The 12,045-nt window shown below is 33.7% G+C and overlaps 1 protein-coding gene across 2 annotated transcripts in view; it reads left to right on the plus strand.

The window, feature by feature from the left end:
• The first annotated feature begins 488 nt into the window (after nt 1-488).
• LOC100931331 (putative uncharacterized protein ZNRD1-AS1) overlaps nt 489-12,045 on the plus strand; it is a 71,375-nt gene continuing 59,818 nt past the window's right edge. Inside the window, exons 1-3 of one of the 2 annotated variants that reach the window (XM_031965243.1) lie at nt 489-1,284; nt 1,716-1,791; nt 2,342-3,383. In XM_031965243.1, the coding sequence (XP_031821103.1) occupies nt 1,073-1,284; nt 1,716-1,791; nt 2,342-3,118 (1,065 nt within the window). In that variant the 5' untranslated portion in view covers nt 489-1,072 and the 3' untranslated portion in view covers nt 3,119-3,383. Of the gene's footprint in view, nt 1,285-1,715; nt 1,792-2,341; nt 3,384-12,045 lie in introns of those variants that run through there. The other variant, XM_031965244.1, reaches the window with a different exon arrangement.

The raw sequence follows: 12,045 nt of genomic DNA on the forward strand, positions 1-12,045 counted from the left end.
AGGAATGACAAATAGGCTGGGTTATAGAGGGGAGTAATGTGTAAGAAATGTGGCAGCTCTAACTCATGGTAGAATGAAATGAAGCAGTCATAGATCATTAAAATATCAGTTAACAAGATCTTTACTTAGCCATATTATAGAACAAATATTCAACAAGAATATTCTGGCATTTTAGCTTCTATAGATCAAGTATCCCTTCATCTCTGTGTGAAAATTTGTCTGATCACCAGGGCAGAATGTGGTGATTCTACAATCACAAGTTTTAGGACATGCACCAAATCTGAAGGGCCCTCATTTTACATAGGTGGATAACTGGGAATCCACGTCATTATAACACATATAGCAGAAGCTACTGCAAGGGAAGCACAGCTTGAATGTCTCCAGCCTCCATCAAGTTCTTGGGACCATCTTTGTTCTCTTTCAAGGAATAACAATCCATATTGTCAGAGAGAAAGAACTCTTATAGGTAATGATTGTATCATATCTGGAAAACTAGGTAGAGGCCAGGTTATGAAGGACTTTAAATGCCAAACTGAGCTTATATTTGATGCTAAAGTTCTGGGAAACTATATTGGTGTTCATTGAATTGGGGAAAGGGCAGGATGGGTGACATTGTCAAACTTAAATTTTAGAAAAATCACTTTGTCAAGGATGGATTAGAATAGAGACAGACTTGAAGCATAGTCTAATTAAAAGACTGTATATTGTAGTAGAACAGGTAATCACTTGAATTAAGGTTGTGGCTCTGTTAGTAGGGGAAATGTCTCGGTAGAAATATCAATTTTGGCATATTTAAAATTTTAAAATATTAAACATGCACTCACATAACCCCAGACTAAGCTGGTGATGACATAGAGCAATGTTTGTGACCTTCTCTTGTTGCCATTCAACCTGCTCTATAAATAAACCTATGTTAACAGGAATTTCTCATCCTATGAGATGTCAGCAGATAATTCAGAGTATTATGGACTAGAGTACTGGAGAAATGATTGAAAGCAAGATTAGGAAATCGAGAGGTGGTAATAAAAACTTTAGAAAATAGATTGGGACCAAGAAGATTCAGAATACGAAGATGTTGTATTTGCAGATTGAGGCTCAGAGGATAATAGCCAAGAAGCTTCAGAAAGAGCAAGAACTGAAATATGCACAGACTAGAATTGCAACAGAAAGGAAAGAAAGATCTAAGAGTGCTGGACCTAGTGTGGAAATAAGGACTAATGGACTACCAGAATCTAGCAACATACTGCCAGACTCAGAATGGGTAAAGCTTAGTCCTCAAGAGAAGTAAGCACAATTTTGGATTGTTGTTCCATTTCAGAAGTAATCAGAGGTGGGGAAAAGGGGGATAGTGGTAGTAAATTTTTTACTTATTTTCCATCTCAGAAAAGGCAGTATTTACATTGGAAAAAAAAAATCATGCTTTCTCTTTTTCTCTATGTGTGTATCTATGTGTGTGTTTTTATGTATGTACACATACATATATATACACATATATTATCTCTTTACATATAATATCTCTATTATGTATGTACATATATATAATTTGTATTAGTGGCTAGGGGAAAAAACCATTGCTTGAAAAATACTCTTAATTACAATTATAAGTATTTAATTTCTTGGTTTTGAATGTGCTCAAACTTTATGATAGAATTTATTATCTGAGTTATAGAAATAGTTTCCTAAGTTTTAACACTATTGTCTTCTTCATCATTTAGATTATCCTGGGCAAAAAATACCCAAGACCCTCGTATTGCCATAGGTCAGCAATCCCCACTAGAAAAACAAATTGTGGTAAGTTAACTAGCATAGCACTATGTAACAGGAGAGCTATGGTATTTTTAATCAGCAAATTTCTATGCTAGCAACATTTCCCAACTCATTTTGCAGATTACAAAACAAAAATTAATATTTACATAGCGCTTAAATGTTTGCAGAGTGCTTTATAAATATTATCTCATTTGATCCTCATCAGCCTTCCTTTGGGAGGCAGGCTATATCATCTTCATTTTATAGATGAAGGCAGAAACTAAAATGACTTGTCCAGGATCACAGTCAGTGCTAGTTTAAGTGAATTTTGAGACGGAATTTGAATTGAGGTCAAAATATTGGGTTGAAATTTTTAAAAAATAGCCTCAGCTATATAAATTTGGCAGTGAAAGCAGACCAAACCTAACTGCTATTTTTTTTAACCAAATGTAGAGAAAGCCAGCCCCCAGTGTCTTTTCTTTGAGACAGCCTTTACTGTTTTGCTCATGTATAACAGTATAGAAAAATATAAAAAACAAAACAAAACAAAAAACAAACAAAAAACCACCAAAAAATTCCCACTTCATTTTGACAGAGTTTAGGTGGTTTACATACTCCAGCAGCAAGAAATCTGTTAGCTCAAAGATATAAAGAGGAACATGAAACACTTTCTAAAGAAAAGGCTATGTCTTTTGATTACCGACTTGCTAAAGCAGAAAATTACTACTATACAAGAATAATGGAAATGATGGAAGAACAGAATGAATTTAAGAAGCCCCCAGTAGAGCCAGTAGCAATACCAAAAAGCCAGAAAAGCTCAGAAACTAAAGAATGGGACTATTTAGTACCAAAGAGAGAGTTAAAACATATAAAGAATCATATACACAGAACAGAACAGGCCAGATATAGTAAAGATATAAAATATAAATCATTGCCCCAAAGTCCAAACAAAACACATTTTCCCCTAATTCTATTATCTGAAAATAAAAAGAATGATATCAAGAAGACCCCATCCATGAGAAAGCATATAAATGAGTGGGATCAGAAGCGGCAAACAAAAGAACATCTAGAACGAATGATTAGAGGTAGAGAATTTAATGAGGAAAGGATCAAGGAAAGACTTTCTGTAAGAATTCCAAGTCATCCTCCTCCATTTCAAAAGCATATGAAGAAGCAGCACCGTAAAACATTTGAATGGAGCACTGCTTATCCACTTCTCCAGCCTCAAGATGAAAGTCTAATTGAAGTGGATATCCTTAGGGAAGAACCGTTAGAGAAAAAGGATGTGAGAAAAATTAGACAATTTCGTAGAAGATTTTTAACTGTTCCTTCACTTTTGAGGAGTCACTTAGAAAAACTAAAGCGTTATTAAAATTTTATTATTTTTGTGACACAGGTTATCTCTTTCATAGATGAATCTGACATAACGGGATCTCTGGGGGCCCCAGAAACTGTACCCTTTTCAGGGAGTTCCCAGACCCTGGGAAAAGCCTATAAACTCCCAGTTAAGTGGTTTCATTCAGTTGGAGATCTCTGTCTGATAGTCCTCTACTGATTAGCCCAGACAGTTCCCAGACCCAGGCCAAGACTTATCCCATATAGTCACGATTTTGTTAATTCTCTTAAGAGTTTTGGCTGCTAAGAAAGCTTCCTTCTTAGTGAACAATAAAAATCTCCTTTTGCATACAGATTTCGGGTTTGCGAATTCTTTCACATAGGACCTGCACCTGGACCAGGTCTCTTCCCCCTCACCTCATCAAATCTATTTTTATTGTTATTTGAAAATTGTTCTATAGTTATAAAAAGGTCCTGAGGTGTAATGCTGGAGAAACTGAGGCAAAATAGAGAGATTAGAGAGTTTTTAATATTTTATTTCAGAGGGAGAGATTGTGCTGGGGCATGTTGCCCCCAGGGCTGATGTCTCAAAGCATCCAGCAGTGAATGTGAGTTCTCAATGACATATATATGGCTCTAAGCTTGGGTAGGTAGACAAATACAGGAAGTTGGAGTCGGGAATCTCCAGGCAGGGACCATCAATCTAGGTCTGACAGTTTGGGGGTAGGAACATAAATTCTAACAAATTGGGAGGACTTAGGAGGTGTCCAACTAGAGCCAGGAAGTCTGAAACTTAAAGATTTAGACAATGCCAATTAGGTAGCTGAGAGAGGATATTCTGGAGTCTTGTCTTCTGGCATGTCAGATCTCCACAGCCCTAATTATTTCAGTTCTAATGAGCAGAGAAGGGGGTTGCAACCAAGGGGATTGAGGCAGAACAATTCAGGGAAACTGAGGCAGGACAATTAAGGAAACTATAAAATTATTCCCTGAGGCAAGCATGGAAGAGCACTGTTGGGGATCAGTTTAATTTTAAAATTCCAACCTCTGTGGAGGTTGCTTGTGTCCACCTTGCTGTGTCCAGCCAGAAATCCCAGGTTATATCAAACCCTTGTGTTTAAATTTTTCCTAAAAATCTCTCTACAGCTTGTGCTATCTTTGCCAAATCCCTTTTGAGTCAGTTTGACATGGATTTCTCCCTTGTGATGTCTTTCCTCTCCCCTCTCCCCACCAGGGTTTCATGATATCTTTCATCTGCCCACTATGCCTCATGGTATCTTTTTCCTTATAGCTAACAAACTCTTTATGGGTCCTAAATAACTTTTAGGATTTAGCTTGTCAGCTAAGGACATTCCATCATTCCATCATTTGGAACTAGGAATTGTACCATTTGTATATAATATTTGGTGCCAAAAATTGTTTTCCTAAAACATGTTATTTACCAGATAAAGAGTTTAGTATGGTAAGGTTACCATATTAAATAAAATAGTTTATATAGTGACTTCCTGGGAATGGTGACTAATCTGCTAATTTATTGTACCTTTACATAAATTATCAATAATTTTTAAATTTCCTTTTCCTTAGATTTCATTTAAAATTTTCCTTGTGTAACCCTTAAGGGCAGGAATGCTTATAAGCATTCCATTGTATCCACAGTGTTTGCACAGTGCCTGTGGGTACATAATAAATGCTTATTGACTATGACTAGTAATTTTGTTGTTTTCTCTTAAAACAAATTAATTTAATAATAGTTTAGTCTTTTAATGGTCATTTTAAAAACTAGATTTATTGCTTTATCTCCTTTGATTTTCATATATTTTAATTTGGTTATTTAGTTCATTTAGGATACCAACACTGAGGTGATTCAGGCCAGTTCTAATAGACTTGTGATGGAGAGAGCCATCGGCATCCAGAAAGAGGACTGTGGGAATTGCCTGTGGATTTCAACATAGTATTTGCACCTTCTTTTGTTGTTGTGTGCTTGCTTTTACTTTTTTCTATTTTTTCCCTTTTTTGATGTGATTTTTCTTATGCAGCATGATAAATGTGGAAACATGGATAGAATTGCACATATTTAACATATATTGGATTTCTTGCTGTATAGAGGAGTGGGGTATGGAGGGAAAGGAGGGAGAAAAATTTGGAACACAAGATTTTGCAAGGGTGAATGTTAAAAATTATCTTTGCTATATTTTGAGTGATTCTTTTTTTCTTCTTTCTGAGGCAATTGGGGTTAAGTGACTTGCCCAAGGTCACACAACTAAGAAGTGTTAAGTGTCTGAGACCAGATATGAACTCAGGTCGTCCTGATTTCAGGCTGGTGCTCTATCCACTGCATCACCTAGCTGCCCTTCTTTGTATATATTTTGAAAATAAAAAGTTATTTAAAAAATGCCAGCTTAACCTGTATATATCATTTTTAATTTTTAAAAATTTTATTTATTGTACTTTTACAAAATAAGTAAAAAAAAAAAACCAGAAAAATACAAAATAAAACAAGACAGAACATTGTCATTGTCATGTACCCAGCAGAACATAGGGAGGATTCAAAATATATAAGAATAAATTTCCATTTCAAGAAAGCATATATAAATAGAAGAAATTATACTCATGAGTATCCATCTTTTCTTTGCTTCTTTGTAGGTTGTGCTTTTGTTCTCTGCTGCCTACTTTTTAAACTTTATTTTTTTCCCACCCCTTTTATCCCCCCAAACTCCTCCAAGCAGGCTATAGTTAAGCATAGATACAATTACACATACACACACATATACATATACCTATACATACATATAAATATATCTATACATACATATACATATACAAATACATATGCACACATGCATTTACCCATCTGTAAACATTTATCTAAAACAATATTAGTATCACTGACATAATGTAGACTTCTCTCTTGACTGAATCTTTAAGTTTATCTTTGTTCTTAAGATCAATGATTTACTAGCCCTACTTTTTTTTTTTCAAATAGATTTTACTCCTGATTTGCATGGATAATTTTCAACATTCACCATTGCAAAACCTTGTGTTCCAATTTTTCCCCCTCCTTTCCCCCTACCCTCGTCCCTAGATGGCAAGTAATCTAATATATGTTAAAAATGTGCAATTCTTCTATACACATTTCCAAAATTATGCTCCACAAGAAAAATCAGATCAAAAAGGAAAAAATGAGAAAGAAAACAAAAATCAAGCAAACAACAAAAAAAGAGTGTAAATATTATGTTGTGATCCACACTCACTCCCCACAGTCCTCTCTCTGAATGCAGATGGCTCTCTTTATCACAAGACCATTGGAACTGGCCTTTCATTGTTGAATAGAACCACATTCATCAGAATTGATCATCATATAATCTTGCTGTTGCTGTGTATAATGATCTCCTGGTTCTGCTCACTTCACTTGGCATCAGTTCAAGTAAGTCTCTTTAGGTCTCTCTGAAATTATGCTGCCGAGATTGTTTCTTATAGAACAATAATATCCCTTAACATCCATATACCATAACTTATTTAACCATTCTCCAGCAGATGGTTTCTTGCCACTACAAAAAGGGCTGCCACAAACATTTTGCACATTTTGCATTTGTAGGTCCTTTTCCTTCCTTTATAATCCCTTTGGGTTACAGGCCCAGTACAGATACAGCTGAATCAAAGAATGTGTACAGTTTGGACATACTTCCATATTACTTCCCAAAATGGTTCAATCAGTTCACAACTTCACCAACAATGTATTAGTGTCCCAATTTTCCAACATCCCCTCAAACAGTCATCATTATCTTTTCCTGTCACCTTAGCCAATCTGAGAGATGTGTAGTGATACCTCAGAGTTGTCTTAATTTCCAATTCTCAGATCAATAGTGATTTTGAGCACCTTTTCATATAAGTAGAAATGGTTTTAATCTCTTCATCTGAAAATTATCTGTTCGTATCCTTTCACCATTACCACTGGGAGAATGGCTTGGATTCTTATAAATTTGAGTCATTTGTATATTGTAGAAATGAACCCTTTATCAGAACCCTTGAATGTAAAATTTTCCTCAAGTTTTATTGCTTCCCTTTTAATCTTGTCTGCATTGGTTTTGTTGATACAAAAGCTTTTAAGCTTAATATAATCAAAATTATTTATTTTTGCATTCAATAATGTATTTCAGTTCTTCTTTGGCCACAAATTCCTTCCTTCTCCACAAATCTGAGAAGTAGACTATCTTTTGTTCTTCGAATTTGCTTATAATATTACTCTTCAAGTTTAAATTGTGAGCTCATTTTGATCTTATCTTGGTATAGGGTGTTACATTTCCAATTTTCCCAGCAGTTTTTGTCAAATAGTGAGGTCTTATCCCAAAAGCTGGGATCTTTTGGCTTTGTCAAACACTAGATTACTATAGTCATTGACTATATAGACTATATATACGCTTTATAGACATATATAGACATTGTGAACCTAACCTATTCCACTGATTGACGGTAGTTAAGTTTTAGGTCTGGTACAGCTAGACCACCTTCATTTGGATTTTTTTTTTCATTAATTTCCTTGAAATTCTTCACCACTTTGTTATTTTCTCTAGCTCTGTAAAATAATTTCTTGGGAATTTGATTGGCATGGCATTAAATAAGTAGATTAATTTAGGTGGTATTATCATTTTTATTATATTAGCTCAGCTTACCCATGAGCACTTGATATTTTTCCAAGAGATTAGATATGACTTTATTTGTGTGGAAAGCATTTTGTAATTGTGGTCATATAGTTCCTGACTTTGCCTTGACAGATTGATTCCCAAATATTTTATATTATCTACTTTTATCTTAAATGGAATTTCTCTTTGTATCTCTTGCTGTTGGATTTTGTTGATGATATATTAAAATGCTGATTATTTATGTAAATTTATTTTATATCCTGCAACTCTGCTAAAGTTGTGAATTGTTTCTAGCAGTTTTTCAGTTGATTCTATAGGATTCTCTAAGTGTATACCATCATATCATTTGCAAAGAGTGATAATTTGTTTTTCTCCTTATCTATTCTAATTCCTTTAAGCTCTTTTTCTTTTATTGTCAAAGCTAACATTTCTAATACAATACTGAATAGTAATGGTAATAGTGGGCAACCTTGTTTCACCCCTGGTCTTACTGGGAATGTTCCCCATTACATATGATGTTTGCTGATGGTTTTAAATAGATGCTACTGATTATTTTAAGGAAAACTCCCTTTTATTCCTATCCTCTCTAGTGTTTTTAATAGGAATGGATGTTGGATTTTATCAAATGCTTTTTCTGCATTTATTGAGATAATCACATGATTTTTGTTAATTTGGTTATTAACATAGCCAATTATGCCAATTATTTTCCTAATATTGAACCAACCCTGGTTTCTGGTATAAATTCTATTATTCTGGGGATAACTTGTTGTAATCTTTTTGCTAACGTTTTATTTAATATTTTTGCATCAATATTCATTAGGAAATTTGGTGTATAATTTTCTATCTCCATTTTGACACCCTACCTGGTTTAGGTATCAGCACCATATCTGTGTCATAAGAGGAATTTGGAGTAGGACTCCTTTACCTATTTTTCCAAATAGTTTGCACAGTATTGGAATTAATTTTTCTTTAAGTGTTTGGTAGAATTCACATGTAAATTCATCTGGCCCTGGTGATTTTTTTCTTAGGGTCTTATTAATCAACTGATTAATAGCTTGTTCAATTTCTTTTTCTGAAATGGGACTATTTAGGTAATTTATTTCCTCTTCTTGGATAATCTATATTTTTGTAAGTATTTCTCCATTTCACTTAGATTATCTGATTTATTGACATATAGTTGGGCAAAATAACTCCTAATTATTGCTCTAATTTCCTTTTCATTGGTGGAAAATTCTCTTTTCATTTTTGATACTAACAATTTGATTTTCTTCTTTCCTTTTTCTAAGCAAAGTTATCTGTTTTTTTTTAAAGTAAAACCAACTCTTAGTTTTGTTTATTAATTCAATATTTTCTTACTTTCAATTTTATTATTCTCTCCTTTTATTTTCAGAATTTCAAATTTGGTATGTAATTGGGCATTTAAAATTTCTTTTTCTAGCTTTTTTAGTTGCATGCCCAATTCATTGATCTTCTCTTTCTCTGTTTTATACAAGTAAGCATTTAGAGATATAAAACTTCCGCTAAGAACTGCTTTGATTGTATCCCATAAATTTTGGTATGTTGTCTCATTATTGTCATTCTCTTGGATGAAATTATTGATTGTGTCTATGATTTGTTGTTTCACCCATTCTTTAGGATCAAATTATTTAGTTTCCAATTTATTTTTGGTTAATTTTTGCCTGGCCTTTTATTGCATGTAATTTTTATTGCATTATGATCTGAAAAAATGCATTTATTTTTGCCTTTTTGCATTTGATTTTGAGATATTTATGACCTAATACATGTTCAATTTTTATATAAGTTCCATGTACTGCTGAGAAAAAAAGTATAATCCTTTTTGTCTCCGTTCAGTTTACTCCAAAGGTCTATCATACCTAACTTTTCTAGAATCCTATTTACCTCCTTAAATTCTTTCTTAATTATTTTATGGTTGATTTATATAGTTCTGAGAGAGCAAGATTGAGATCCCCTAGTGTAGTTTTGCTGGCTCTTCTTGCACTTAAACTTCTTCTTGAGGAATTTGAAACTACTTGATGCATATATGTTTAGTATTGATATTACTTCATTATCTATGATATCCTTTAGCCATGATGTAGTTTCCTTCCTTACATCTTTTAATTAGATCTAGTTTTGCTTTTGTTTAATCTGAGATCAGGATGGCTACCCCTGCTTTTTTTTTTTTTTTTTTTTAAACTTCAGCTGACGCATAATAGATTCTGCTTCAGCCTTTTATCTTTACTCTGAATGTATCACTCTGCTTTAAATGTGTCTCTTGTAAACAACATATTGTGGGATTCTGGCTTTTAATCCAGCCAACTATCTACTTCCATTTTATGGGAGAGTTCATCCCATTCCCATTCCCAATTAAAATTACTAACTCTATATTTCCTGCCTTCTTGTTTTCCCCAAGTTGTACTTTTCTTTTTTCTTTCCCCCTTTCCTTCCTTCCCAGTTTTGTTTCTGACCACTACCTCCCTCAATAGCCTCCCCATTTTTTAGGCTTTCTCTCTTTCTTATACATTTTCCCTTCTACTTCTGATCTTCCTTTTATTAGTTTCCCCCTTTCTTTTCTCCTTCCCCCTCCTACTCCTCTATAATATGAGACAAGTTTCTCTGTGAAGCTAAATATGTCTGATATTCTCTCAACGAGACTATACTATGATTGGTTCTGATGGATGTGGCTCTCTTCAACAATGAGATTATTCAAACCAGTTCCACTTACTCAGTAATAGAGAGCCCTCTACACCCAGAGAAGAGGATATTGGGAACTGAGTGTGGACCACAACATAGCACTGTCACTCTCTCTGTTGTTTGCTTGCATTTTGTTTTCTATTGCAGTTTTTTCTTCCTTTTTGATCTGATTTTTCTTGTTGCAGCAAGATAACTGTACAAATATGTATACATATATTGGATTTAACATATATTTTAACATACTTAATGTCATCTAAGTACATACCTGTCATCTAAGGGAGAGAGGGGGGTGGAGGGTAGGAGAGGAAAATTTGAGACAGGTGGTTTGGCAAGGGTTAATGTTGAAAAATTACCCATGCATATGTTTTGTAAATAAAAACCTTTAATTTAAAAAAAAAAAAAAGAAAGAAAAGAATCCCCTTTCCTCCTCTAGTTTTTTTTTTAATATCATCACAATAAAATCAAATTATACTGGCACCCTCAAATACCACCCGTAACAGAGATACAGATCTCAAGAGTTAAGCATATCATCTTCCCATAGAGGGCTTTTTAACTTTTAAAAGGAAGTTTTTTTCCCTTTAAACTTTTATCTTTTTATGCTTCTCAAGTTCTGTATTTGAAGATCAAATTTTCTATTTAGCTCTGGTCTTTTCATCAGAAATAAATGAAATTCACCCATATCATTTACTGTCTATCTTTCCTCCTGAAAAATAATGCTTAATTTTGCTGAAAAGTTGATTCTTGGTTACAGTCCAAATTCCTTTGCTTTTTTGGAATATCAGATTCCAAGCCCTTTGATCCTTTAAAGTGGAAGCTGCTAAGTCCTAGGTGATCTTGATTGTGACTCAATATTTGAATTGTTTCTTTCTGTCTGCTTGCAATATTTTCTCCTTGATCTGATAATTCTGAAATTTAGCTATGATGTTCCTTGGAGTTTTCCTTTCTGGATCTCTTTCAGGAGGTTATCAGTGAATTCTTTCAATGACTATTTTGCCCTCTAGTTTTAGGACATCAGGGCAGTTTTCCTTGATGATTTCCTGGAAAATGATGTCTAGGCTCTTTTTTTCATCATGGTTTTCAAGTAGTCCAATAATTCTTAGATTGTCTCTCCTGGATCTATTTTCCAGGTCAGTTTTCATTCCAATGAAATATTTTACATTTTCTTCATTTTTTTTGTTTTGTTTGATTGATTCTTGATGTCTCATTGAGTCATTCACTTCCACTTGTTCAATTCTAATTTTTAGTGAATTATTTTTTTTAGTTAGCTTTTTATTTCCTTTTGCATTTGGCCAATTGAACTTTTAAATGAGGTGTTTTGTTCAATTGTATTTTCTTTCCATTTCACAAATTCTGTTTTTCAATTAATTGATTTCTTTTTCAAATCTATTTTGTAAAGACTGTATGCTTTTTCTCATTTCATCACCTCTGTTTTGTAAGGAGCCATATGATTTTTCCATTTCACTAAATCTATTTTTTTAAGGAGTTTTCTTCAGATAATTTCTGTATTTCCTTTTCCAAACTCTTGCAAAGTTCTCATTTCCTTTCCCCATTTTTCTAATTTCTTCTGAGATCCTTTTTGAATTCTTTCAAGGGAGTCTTCTGAATGGGAACCAATTCATTATCATCCTTTGGG

Source organism: Sarcophilus harrisii, chromosome 4 (assembly GCF_902635505.1).
Source record: "Sarcophilus harrisii chromosome 4, mSarHar1.11, whole genome shotgun sequence".
NCBI classification, from domain to species: domain Eukaryota; kingdom Metazoa; phylum Chordata; class Mammalia; order Dasyuromorphia; family Dasyuridae; genus Sarcophilus; species Sarcophilus harrisii.